Genomic DNA, 12,470 nt, shown 5'->3' with positions numbered 1-12,470 from the left:
ACAGGACAGAATGCAGGCAAGGACTCAGACTACTTCCTCCTCCCCCACCCCGCCCTCCACAGGCTTCCACCTCAACAGCCAGCTCTACGACATCATTACCATGCGCTATGCAGACAAGCACATGAACATCGACTTCGACAGCTTCATCTGCTGCTTCGTCAGGCTGGAGGGCATGTTCAGTAAGTGGGGGGCCGCCCTTTCATGCTCTGGGGCCGGACGGCTGCAGCGGTAGGAATCTCGGCCTGACCACCTTCCAGTCTCCTCTCTCCAAGCTGAACAAAGGCAAAGGCCCGCTTTAAGCTCAGACGGGCTGGTGAAGGGCTGGCACAGTTTTGTGCCAAAGGACACCACTTAGTATACGGTCCTCTGAAGAAAAGTCACAACAGTGGTGGGGAAGTGAGTCTGTAACTCGCTTCTGGCCTGTTCTTCCCACAGGAGCTTTTAATGCATTTGACAAGGATGGAGATGGTATCATCAAACTCAACGTTCTAGAGGTAAAGAGTAAAAGAAGCAGTCGATTTACCCTGTCCTTAAAATTCCAGGTGGGAAGCCAGTGAGGCCGACTGGGGCCTGTGTGCTCCTCACTTCCAAATCCTGGGGGAGGGATGGGCTAGGAAAGGAACAGAAAGGCAAGCTCATAGGGGATGGGTACTGGGGGGAAGACTCCAAAGGGGTCTCAGATCCTAAAGGGCTTTTTTGCTGGAAAACATACCTTCCTAGTAGAGAAAGGGGAGCAGGCCCTAAACTACTTCTTAGAAAATCTTCCCGGAACTGGGCATGCTGGGACTGTCCGTTTCCCGCCTCCATCAGACCCTTAGGGTTGGGCTCGATTTCCTTGGTTGCACTCTGATCTTGGGACTTAACTCTTTCAGTGGCTGCAGCTCACCATGTATGCCTGAACCGAGCTGGCCTTGTCCAAGGCCGTACAGATCACTCAGGATTGCCATTTCATCCAATATATCTAGAGCCACTTACCGCAAAGGACACAGTAGCTATGCCCTGCCCTGCCCCCCAGCAAGCCTCCATGTGCCTCATCGGTCTTATTCATCCTCTACTTCGCTCCCCACTTGGCCTCAAGGCATCTGTCCATCTGTCACACCCACATCGACCCTTCAGTTAAGGAATGAGAGAGCACAATTTTGTCCCTTTGCCACATACATGGAGCCAAGTGTCTGTCTCAGCTCGTGGGAGCCCAGCTGAGAGGTTTGCTCAGGATCTGAGTGGCCTCAGCTGTGAAGCAAATGCTCTCCTTAGCTTGCCCTAGGTTGTTCACAGAAGCATCCGGCAGTGGCCCTCCACGCTTCCTGTGCTAGCCTCCTCCATCGCCTTCAAGTTCTCCCACCCACGGGACAGTAACCCAACTAGCACTTAGTTCTGTCTCGTTGTTTCGGGAGGGGCCTGCCCCAGCATAAACAAGCTCAGTGGAAGAGGGCTGGGTACTTTGGGCTGTCTGACCCATAAGTTCGGTTGCATTCTGAAAAAAGAGTTGATCTAAATAAAGGCATGTGTATGGCTGGTTCAGCTGTGTTTTGTCTTCTCACATTCAGAGTATCAGCCAGAGCAGGGCAGAGTAGCTTCCAGTGTTACAGTCACACTGTCAGGCAGAGAGCCCAAGTTTCAGCAGACAACAAAAGACACCTATGCACACACAAACAGAACCTGGACCCCCTGGTAACCGTGTCAATTGGCATTTCTTAAACATGGGAATCACTCCAGCACTTCTCAAGATCAACAAGGAAAGGAAAGGGAAGAGCTGTTGGTGTATAGAGTATCAAGAATAAATGGGTTGCCCTGTCACTGGAGGGGCCAGTCACCTGAGTGTAATGAAACAGAGATGTATGCGTGGGTTTTGTCTCTGAGGAGTGTCAGGTATACGACACTGTGATTTGACATCTGTATACACTATAATCACCCGAAAGTCTGCATACTATCCATCACCCTACCGGCGACCCCCTTTTGTGCCTATCACCCACACACCCTCTCCCCTCCAAACCCCTCCCCCTCTGGTAACCACTGATGGGTTTCCTGTATCTTGAGTTTTGTTTTAGATTCCACGTAGGAGCAAAACCGTACAGAATTTGTCTTTGTCCTTCTGAGTTATTTCACTTTGCTTAATACCCTCAAGGTCCAGCTGTGCTGTTGCCAATAGCAAGATTTTATTCTTTTTTTATGGCTCAGCAGTACGCCATAGTTTCTTTATTCATGGCTCCACTGATAGGCACTTCGGTTATTTACATATTTTGGTTATTGCAAAGAATGCTGCAGTGAACATGGGGCGTATATATCTTTTCAAATTAGTGTTTTGGTATCCTTCAAATAAATACTCTGTAGTTCCACAGCTGGATCACGTGGTCATTCTTATTTTTTGAGCAATCTCCATACTGTTCTCCATAGTGGCTGTGCCGACTTCTAGCCCACCAGCTTCTGACAGTCCCCTTTCCTCTACATCCTTACTGACACTTGCTACTTATCTTTTTGATAATAGCCATTCTGACAGATGTGAGGTGATAACTCACTGTGGTTTTCATTCACATTTCCCTAATAATTAATGATGTTGAATATCTTTTCACATGCCTCCTGGCCATCTGAATGTCTTCTTTGGAGAAATGTCTATTTCTTTCCATTTTTTAATAGGTTTTGTTGTTGTTGTGTGAGTTCTTCACATATTTTAGATATGAACCCCTTATCAGATGTATTGTTTCCAATTGTGTTCTGCCATTTTAGTAGGTTACCTTTTCTTTTCTTTTTTTTTTTAAAGATTTTATTTATTTGATAGAGATCCCAAGTAGGCAGAGAGGCAGGCAGAGAGGGGCGGGGTGGGAAGCAGGCTCCCTCCTGAGCAGAGATCCTGATGCGGGGCTCCATCCCAGGATCGTGGGATCATGACCTGAACCAAAGGCAGAGGCTTTAACCCACTGAGCCATCCAGGCTTTTAGTTTTGACGATGGTTTCCTTTGCTGTGCAGAAACCCTTTAACTTATCGGGTCCTACTTATTTTTGTTTTTGTTTCTGTTGCCTTTGGAGTTTGATCACAAAATCAAAGTGAAGACTGATGTCATGGAGCTTACCACCTATGTTTTCTCCTAGGAATTTTATGGTTTCAGGTCTCACATTCAAGCCTTTAATCCGTTTCGAGTAAATTTTTATGTTTGGCATAAGATAATGGTCTAGTTTCATTCTTTTGCATGTGGCTGATCAGTTTTCCCAACACTGTGTATCTGAGTGTCCCTTCTCATTGTATGTTCTTTGTTTCTTTGCCAGAAATTAATTGTCCATCTAAGTGTAGGTTTATTTCTGGGTTCCCAGTTCTGTTCCATTGACCTGGGTATGTTTTTGTGCCAGTATCATTCTGTTTTGATACCTATAGCTTTGTAGAACAGTTTGAAACCAGGGAGTAACCAGCTTGGCTCTTCTTTGTTAAGATTGCTTTGGGTTTTGGGGCTCTCTTGTGCTTCTACAAAAATTTCAGGATTGTCTATTTCTGTGAAATATGTCATTGAGGTTTTGACAGGGATTGCACTGAAATCTGTAGATCACTTTGGGTAATACGGGCATCGTAACAATATTAATCTTCCAATCCATGAGCATTGAATATCTTTCCATTTATTTGTGTCTTCAATTTCTTTCATTATAGTTTCCAGTGTATGCGTTTTTTACCTCCTTGGTTATATTTATTCTTGGGCACTTTATTCTTCATGATACAGTTGTAAATAGGATTGTTTTCTGTATTTATTTTTGATAGTTCATTATCAGTGTTCAGCAGTGCAACATATTTTTATATATTGATTTTGTATCCTGAAACTTTACTGAATTCTTTTTATTCTAAGTTTTTTGGTGGGGTCTTTGGGGCTTTCTATATATATATCATATCATCTGCAGATAGTGACAGTTTTACTTCTTCCTTTCCAATCTGGGTGACTTTTATATCTTTTTCTTGCCAATTGCTTTGGTTAGAACTTCTAATACCTATGTTGAATAAGTGGTGAAAGTGGGCATCCTTGTCTCATTCCTGATCTTAGAGAAAAAGCTTGCAGCTTTTCCCCATTGACTATGTTGTTAGCTGTGGGCTTGTCATATATGGCTTATTATGTTGAGGTATGTTCCCTCTGTACCCACCACTTTTGAGATTTTTTATCATAAATGGGTGTTGAATTATGTCAAAGACGTTTTCTCCATTTATGGAGATGAACATGTTTTTATTGTTCTTTTTGTTAATGTAGTTAATCATATTTATTTACAAATGTTGAACCATCCTTGTATCAGTGGAGTAAATCCCATTTGATCACAGGGTATGACCCTTTTCATGCATTGTTTAATTTGACTTGCTAGTATTTTGTTGAGGATTTTTGAATGTATATTCATTAGGAATATTGGCTTATAATTTTCTAGTGTCATCCTTGTCTGGTTTTGGTATTAGGGTCATGATGGGCTTGTAAAATGAGTTTGGGAATGTTCCCTCCTCTTCTGTGTTTTGGGAAGAATTTGCTAAGAACTGGTATTAATTCTTCCTTGAATGTCTGGGAGAATTCACCAGTGAAGCTGTCTGGTCCTGGGCTTTTGTTTGTTGGGAGGTTTTTGATTATTGATTGAGTTTCCTTAGGAGCAATCAGTCTGTTCAGATTTTCTATTTCCTCTTGATTCAGCATTGGCAGGTTTTTCTAGAAATTTCTTTCCCAGGTCACCGAATTTGTTGGTGTGTAATTGTTCATATTAGTCTCTTACAATTCTCCGTATTTCTGTGGTATCGGTATCAGGTCTCCTCTTTCATTTCTGATTTTGAGTCCTCTTTTTTTCTTGGTGAGTCTAGCTAAAGGTTTGTCAATTTTATCTTATCAAAGAAGGAGCTCTTAGTCATTTATCTTTCTCCTATCTTGGTAGTCTCTATTTTTTATATAAATATATTTGTTTTCTTCCTTCTACTTTTTGGGCTTCATTCTTTTTTTTTTTTTTTTTTTTTTAAGAGCAAGCGTGCACATGAGGAGAGGAAGAGGAAAGGGAGGGAATCTTAAGCAGGCTCTACACCCAGCATAGAGCCTGACTTGGGACTCAATCTCACAACCCTGAAACCATGACCTGAACTAAAATCTATAGAGTTCACCGCTTAACCAACTGAGCCATCCAGGGACCTGTTTCTTCTTCTTCTTTTTTTTTTAGTTATTTTAGCTATAACATTAGACTATGTGAGATTTTTATCTTTTCTTGAGGTAGGCCTGTGCAGTATCCCATAGATTTGGTATCTCATATTTCTGTTCTCATTTGTCTCTAGGTATTTTTTTATATCTCCTTTGATTTCTTCAATGACTTGACTGTTCAGTGGCATGTTGTTTAATCTCCATATTTTTGTGGTTTTTCCTGTTTTCTTATTATAACTGATTTCTAGGTTCATATCATTGTAGTTGGAGAAGATGCTTGATATAATTTCAATATTGAATTTATTGAAACTTGTTTTGCGGCCCAGCTCATCTATGCTGGAAATTGTTCCATGTGCACTTGATAAAAATATGTATTCTGCTGCTTGAATGGAATGTTCCGTACCTATCTATTGAGTCCATCTGGTTGTGGCACGACTGTTGCAAAGGGGGGAGGGTGGACATGGAACATGCCCAGCCCAGATGCAATATACTCACTTGGCCCAGTTGTGGTGTGGCTGCTTGCATAGGTTCAGTGGGACAAGAAGTATGCTTACTACTGCTGGCAGGCTAAAGGGAGGGCCCCAAACATGGTGCCCACCAGCTCTGTTACCAGCTAGTTAGAATGAGATTGCAAAAAAGGCACCAGCCAGTGCTTCCGCTCCCAGAGAAATTCAATGCAGTGAGAAGTGTCCTACAGCCACATTAGGATTAGCAAATGGGTCTCTCCCTCAGTTGTAGTCTAGGTACTTTTCAAATTATTTTTGCAGTGGATTTCAGGATGAGTGGATGGGCGTGTGAGCCCTTTACGAGCAGGTTCTTTGTTCTCTACAGTTCTATGGTTCCCCTGAACTTAATCCTTGTTGATTTTAAAAACCATGTGTTTTGGGAGCTTGTCTTTCTGGTTCCAGACACAAGGGGCTGGATGCCTGAAGTGTGGGCATATCCACTTCACTCTCCGATAAAAAGCTCTGTATTTATGGGATCCCTTCCTGATAGTGGGTCGTGGTACCTCAGGTAGGATCCAGAAGGAGACTGAGTCTCTGCCTCTCCTACCTGTCTCAATGCATCTCTTTTCTCTTTTGTTGTGGAGGTGCTGTTAATCTAGTTCCCAGGTCATCTGCAGAGAAAAATTATTCCTTATATAGCTGTAAATTTGTTTTCTGTGGAGGAGGTGAATTCAAGATCTTCTTACATAGCCATCTTGAACCCCAAAGATGTAGTTTTAATCCTAGCTCCTTCACTAACAGTCTTATGACCTTGGACAAATCCTTAAATGTAGCTGTTTGCCAAACTTATCCGGACCATGGTATGTGGTATATCTATAGCCATCTCGTGCCTTCCACCCAATTTCCTTCTTGCTATCTATCACAACATGGAGAAAAAAGGGTTGGCTATTAATATGCAGATAAGGTAGCAAAAGTAAACAATTAGTAAAAGTACTTTATTTTCCTCTTGAATTTGCTTTATATCTTGCTTTACAAAGTTATGAAGTTCACAGCTTTATACCAAAATGTAAGAAGGCTAAGCTATTTGCTTATAAACATTTTTGCAGTCAAATGTCATCTGATTTCATTCTTCTAATCCATATTCAATATATAAAAAAATTCAGATACCAAGAGTACTGGAGCAGCTCTAGGGCATATATTTCTTTTAAGCAGGAGAAAAGCTCTTCAACAGCTTTCCTCCTTGATTTCCTCCCCCACCAATTCAACTGGGCTACTACCTTCAACTGTAAGGCAAATCTAGGAAACTTTAGTTGCCATGTGACCCAGCAGGGCCATATACTTGGGGCCTGGAGGTGAGGTTAGAGATTATTGTCTAATAAGCACTATGTCTGGTTTACACCAGGATTTCATATCCACTTACACATGGAACTCAGTATAGTCCAAATCACCTCCACCATAGCTTCTACTCTATCAGTCACTCTGAAATCCTGAAGATCATGATGATTTTGGGCAGGGATGAAATCACAGTTTTTCCAATGTGGCAGGCATGGCCTTCGTAACAGTTCTAGGAGCTCTCATTTTGGCAGCAGAAACAAAATTTGAAAGTCAGCGTATACAAATTACAGTCGTTTGCACAAACCAGAGGGTATGTGCTGTTTAAATCCCACTTCACAATATACTGTGATCTCCCCTCCAGTGACTTCTCTTCCATAAAATATATCATGCCATTCCACTAAGTGTTGTACATCTACTCCCACCACACCATCCACATACCTAGTCACTAAAGGTGTCTACTATATTATCTACCCCAAAACCAAAACCAAAAAGCCCCTTTGTTAGGCAAATGATCACTTAAACAGCAATGATATTGCCTATACATTATAGGTAGGTCAGGAGCTAAACACTCAACTGCTAACTTCTGATGCAGGAAAACAGTTTCCCCCACAAAAGCAGGAGTGTAGTAGCAATGGCATTCCCTCAAATTCAAGCAACATCAGGTGGAGATAATTCTTTGCCCTTATGTGTTTAACTGCTTTATCACTCAGCAGAGGAGTGTGTTAAAACACATTCTGAACCTGATTAAAAACTTTAGGAAAAAACTTGAAGTGACTGATAGTTTGCCGTAAATGGTCATTAAAACGCTAGCATATGCACATCAAAGGACGGATACTATGGTTTTCTTGGCTTCCGGCCATTAGAAGTAGGCACAGGCAACTAAGGATAACATTCTCGTAATGGCCTCCAACCCCTTATAAGAAACGAGGTGGGTTTCATCAGGTCATGGAACATTTCCCTTCCTTCATTAAGTACTAAACACCAAGTCAACACAAAAACCTGAGCCACAGCTCCTCTCTAAGGGAAGACGGAAGGCTAGAATCAGTTAAGACACTGTAAAAGACAGAAAGCAGCCTAAGTTCTGCGTAACTTTCAAGACTCTTAAAAGCAATAACACAACCATAAGCAGCCAAGATGCTTATGGTGCCTTTATTTCTAAATAGACAGCTAGAACCGCGCATTTAGGATAACACACCAACCTGGGGTTAAAAGAATTTTACAAATTCTTGAAAGAAAGACGGTATTACCATGGCTTCAAAAAAAAAAAAAAAAAGTTTGTGAAATGAGGAAAAGTATTACAAGTATAGGTGCCCACACCCATACACACATACAAGGAACAGTCACAGCTGCACACACAAAGGCAGAAAGACTGTGCACAATTCTACCAAAATTAAACCCAAATCAGTTGTTACTGATTCTATCAGTCTGCTCATACCTTCCCCACGATTGCCCAACACCTCACAAAACCCCTTCCTGCTGTACCAAAGCTCCACCTCTCTCCTCTTTTCAGACATGTCCTCGGGCAGGACAGAAGGGCACCCATGCAACAGAGCGTGCAAGACTTTCATAGCACACTGCCCAGTCACCATGGAATGTGGCTTCACTACGGACCCAAGTAAAACACCAGATTTAGTAATAAATTCCAATACGCCTTCCTGGGAAATTACCCTTCCCAAACCCACACAACAGCCTGACTGCTCAGGTCATCCTTATAAGAAATGGGGAGGAGAGATAAGAAAGCTTCTGAATCTCATAAAGAAACAGCACAGATACATTTTATGCAAGAGAATCTTCGCTCTGTTCTCTCTCAAGTATCATGCAACTATCAATAGTGTGGTCAAAAAAAAAAAAAAAGTTTTCTTGTTCATAAGGATAGAAGTAAATAGTCTGTGGGGCCATTCATTATTTGGTAGTACCTCCTAGATTAGTTCTTTGTTTATGGTTCCAGTAAGAACTGCTAGAGCCTTTCCTGGAAAAAAGAACACATACTTAGCTTTGCATTCACTATCATACCCTCCTGAAATCCATCCATAAAGCTGGGTGAAGTCCCCAGCCCCAGAGCCCGAGTGAAGAGCTGTGAGTAGATGTGTGCACACAAACAGGGCTGGAGAAACCTGTGTGCTCTGCAATCCCAGAAAACAGTATGCATCACATCCCCAAGTCTCATATGTGGCACTGGGCTCTTCTCCCTTCTAGCTCTCTAGAGACTCTTTCCTAGTTCTGAGAATCCAGAAACAAAAGGCTAGAAAGCAACACTTCTACAGCTTCTCTCAAGAGTCCAGAGAAATTCCAAAAACAAAGCAGTCTCACTAGGCTGTGTTAACTTGGTTGTTCTCAGTGGAAAATTTGAGTCTTTACCTTCCTCATACTTTACTCTTCTTTGCCAGCTAGAAGGGAGGTGAAGGCAAGACTCCAGTTTCAGAAATCAGTTTCTAAGAAGCCTGCTTGAGATCCTAAAGACTGTATGCAGATGCTTTATCTTAACTCCCCCATCTTGGGTGCTGCAGGTGGGGGATAAGCACTCAGGGAGCCTAGAGGAAGTATGTGATGGCTACCAAGAGTCTAGGCACAGCCAGAGAGCGGAACGGAGAGGGTTTGGCAATGGAGCAAACTAAGGGGTTTCACACCCACAAGAGGCCTAGAGAGTCAGAAACTGGAAAGGGAAATAAAGGCTACACTCCAGTTCAAACAGCCTGACAATACCTACACCGTGTGCGCCCGGGGCCTGACAGCAACATTGCAAGGTAGATGTTAGGTCTGTGTACTGTCCTGAACTGAGCACTCCCAGCCAAATGTGCATAGATGTCTGATAGGAAATGCTGTCAGTGAGGACCTGTCATTATGTGATTTGCTGAATTCCTAAAATATAATCAGCAGAGCAGTCACTCTAGCTGTTGAAAATCTACTGTGTGTCCCTTTGGCATATAAAGCCAGCTCTGTCCATCTACAAGGCAAGAGAATAGTGAAACACACTGCACATAATTGTTAAGAAAGGAAACTAGTTGCTTCTAATTTAAATACCCAGTTATTAGAACTAAAAAAATTAAAAGTGACCTTAAAAATCTAGCATTTGCACAAACTTGTACGTAAAAGCTGGACTACGGTTTAAACCATCATTAAGAACATAAACTAAAAATCACAAACTAAAAGCAATAAAAAAATAGATATGATTAGGGTCAGACTGGGTATTGAATTAAGATCTGTATCTTTAATCAACATCTGGAGAATACTAGTAGCACAGATTACTATGTTCCATGCTGTCCCAGAGAAGTATGGTTCCTTAAAATCTGTTTAAATCTGACAAACCTCCAGTAAGAACTTAAAGTGTATCTATCATCCCATAGAGCCGCCCAGGCTTACACTAGTGGTAAGCCTGGCTAGTAACTATTTTCTCCTTCCCTGCTTCTCTGGGGAAGGGAAGACTGTGGCCTCTGAGAAGGGCCAATGTAAAATTAGTTCAAACAATAACTTCCCAACATGGGAGGCAAAAAACTTCACGAATCAATTTTGCTGTCGTCCTCAGCATGTCGTTCAATGTGTCCCGCAGCATCCTAGGAATAAAGGGAAAAGGGCCCGTGAGAGAAAAGCTGGTAGTAAGACAAGAGAAAATTCAAGCCAAGAAGAGCTTCCTGGGTACATTTTAAGATCCATACATGGAAGGCGATTTATATGAAACTGTGCACTTAAAGATGAGTTCTTATCTCACACAAAAATATTGTAATAATCCTCCAGGTCCAGTTATTAGATTTGAAACATTTAAAAACATTCTCTTAAGACTCTTTCTCAAAAACTCTCAAAAACCTAATTCATCATTTGAAACCTCATTAAGCTATTCCCCAAATCTCTGAATAATAATAAAAAGGAAAATCCCTAAACTCTATTTATTGTAATTCTGAACATTCTAATAAGGCCTAAAGGTCTGCCTGCTCTGAGGAGTCCAATGACCCCAGGTCGGCCTCTGGTCCCACTCATGTACCTGTTTGGATCCTTTCCTTGCAGTGAAGAAAGCATCACAGTTCTTCCAGCGACATTTCAGAGTTTGAAAGTTTGGATTTGTATGGTCAGTGAGCAAATGTTGTTTCAAATGATCCACAACACCAAATATCAGAGAGCAGCCATGCCACTAGGGAGAAAGGCAATGAAAGGGTAAGGGGAAAGAGTACAGGAACCATGCAATCACAATTAGAGCAGTCCTCGCTCATATCCTGTACGGACTGCAGAAGTAAAAAGCAAGCCCCTTATTCTTTAATTCTTGGCTAGAAAATATAACAAAGCTGGATGCACCCACATCAATCACCAATATTCTGAGGTGACTGGAAAGTCTCAACACTTTGCTCTACTGAGAAGGTGAGGCACCCAGATAGCCACATTGTTAGAGGAAAAGGTTAGCAAATACTGATGGACATGTTACCATAAAATTCAGTTTAAGCCACGTTTATTTTTTTATCTTGCCATCATAAAACGAGTTCCTTAGTCCATTTATTATAAAAGGGGGTTGCTGGGTGGCTCAATCAGTTAAGCATCTGACTCTTGATTTCAGCTCAGGTCACAATTTCAGGATCGTGAGACGGAGTCCTGAGTCAGGCTCCATGCTCAGCCGGGAGTCTGCTTGAGATTCTCTCTCTCCTCCCCACCCTCACCTCTTCCCCACTGCTTGCTTTCTACATAAATAAATAAAATCTTAAAAAAAAAAAAAGGGTAAGAGTTCTCTATAATACTGAAGGGGCTATGTTTCACAATTCTGAGAACTGCTGACTCGTGAACTTGAAAATAAATATGTCTGACAAAGAAAACTACACCCTGGAAGCCTGACTTTACAGAGAATCTTCATCACTTGAATAACAATCTTTGTTTTTTCTTTTTAAAAATTTTATTTATTTATTTATTCGTTTATTTATTTATTTAGCATGCAAGCGGAGAGAGGGAGAGAGAAGCAGAGGGAAAGAATCTCAAGCCGACTCCCCACTGAGCATGGTGTCCAACTTGGGGCTCAATCTCATGACCCCGACATCATGACCTGAGCTGAAACCAAGAGCTGGATGCTTAACCAACAGATCCACCCAGGCGCCCCCCTTTTTTTTTTTAATTCCGACTTTACTAAAAATGTGGCTCAATTCTCAATTTCACTTGTTAATCAGAAAGCATCAAGACTCTTTGTCTTGTTTTTTTCCCCTCCAGGCTTGTCTGTCTTAAACCCTACAATTCTAACAGGTTCATTTCTATAAAATAACGCAAATTTTAGTTTTTCCTGTAGCACTATTCCATCCCCTCCAGCCTTAAAACCAGATGGTATTTTCTCCATTTCTCTAGGTGAATTAACCCTCTGTATTCTAGATCCTGCTGTACTATATTTTGTGTCTTTCACTGAGAAAACCAAAAAGCAAACCAAACCATGAATACATGAGTATAGGACAGTGGGCAGGTCACAAAAATAAGCACTTCCACGTTTTATTTCACATACAGTTGGCCCTTGAACAACATGGTCTCAAAATGCGCAGGTCCACTTACATGTGAACTTTTTTCAATAAATATAGTACAGTGCTGTAAATGTATCTTC

General features: G+C 41.7%; 2 protein-coding genes across 4 annotated transcripts in view; one reads left to right on the top strand and one right to left on the bottom strand.

Annotated features, from left to right (window-relative positions):
* CAPN3 (calpain 3) overlaps window positions 1-1,521 on the top strand; it is a 48,749-nt gene extending 47,228 nt beyond the window's left edge. For all 3 annotated transcript variants that reach the window (XM_032856736.1, XM_032856735.1, XM_032856734.1), the window contains 3 exons: window positions 63-179; window positions 436-494; window positions 873-1,521. In XM_032856736.1, the coding sequence (XP_032712627.1) occupies window positions 63-179; window positions 436-494; window positions 873-899 (203 nt within the window). In that variant the 3' untranslated portion in view covers window positions 900-1,521. The remainder of the gene's footprint in view (window positions 1-62; window positions 180-435; window positions 495-872) is intronic.
* A 5,031-nt stretch (window positions 1,522-6,552) lies between these two features.
* The window catches only part of ZNF106 (zinc finger protein 106), a 71,024-nt gene continuing 65,106 nt past the window's right edge, over window positions 6,553-12,470 (bottom strand). Inside the window, exons 21-22 of the mRNA XM_032856733.1 lie at window positions 10,890-11,036; window positions 6,553-10,464 (exon numbers count right to left, since the gene is read on the bottom strand). Of these exons, the coding sequence (XP_032712624.1) occupies window positions 10,408-10,464; window positions 10,890-11,036 (204 nt within the window). The 3' untranslated portion in view covers window positions 6,553-10,407. The remainder of the gene's footprint in view (window positions 10,465-10,889; window positions 11,037-12,470) is intronic.

The sequence above is a fragment of the Lontra canadensis genome, unplaced genomic scaffold, assembly GCF_010015895.1.
Source record: "Lontra canadensis isolate GAN:19392208 unplaced genomic scaffold, GSC_riverotter_1.0 scaffold12, whole genome shotgun sequence".
Classification (NCBI taxonomy): domain Eukaryota; kingdom Metazoa; phylum Chordata; class Mammalia; order Carnivora; family Mustelidae; genus Lontra; species Lontra canadensis.
Note: the sequence above shows the minus strand (reverse complement) of the source record. Positions and strands in the feature narration are given on the sequence as shown.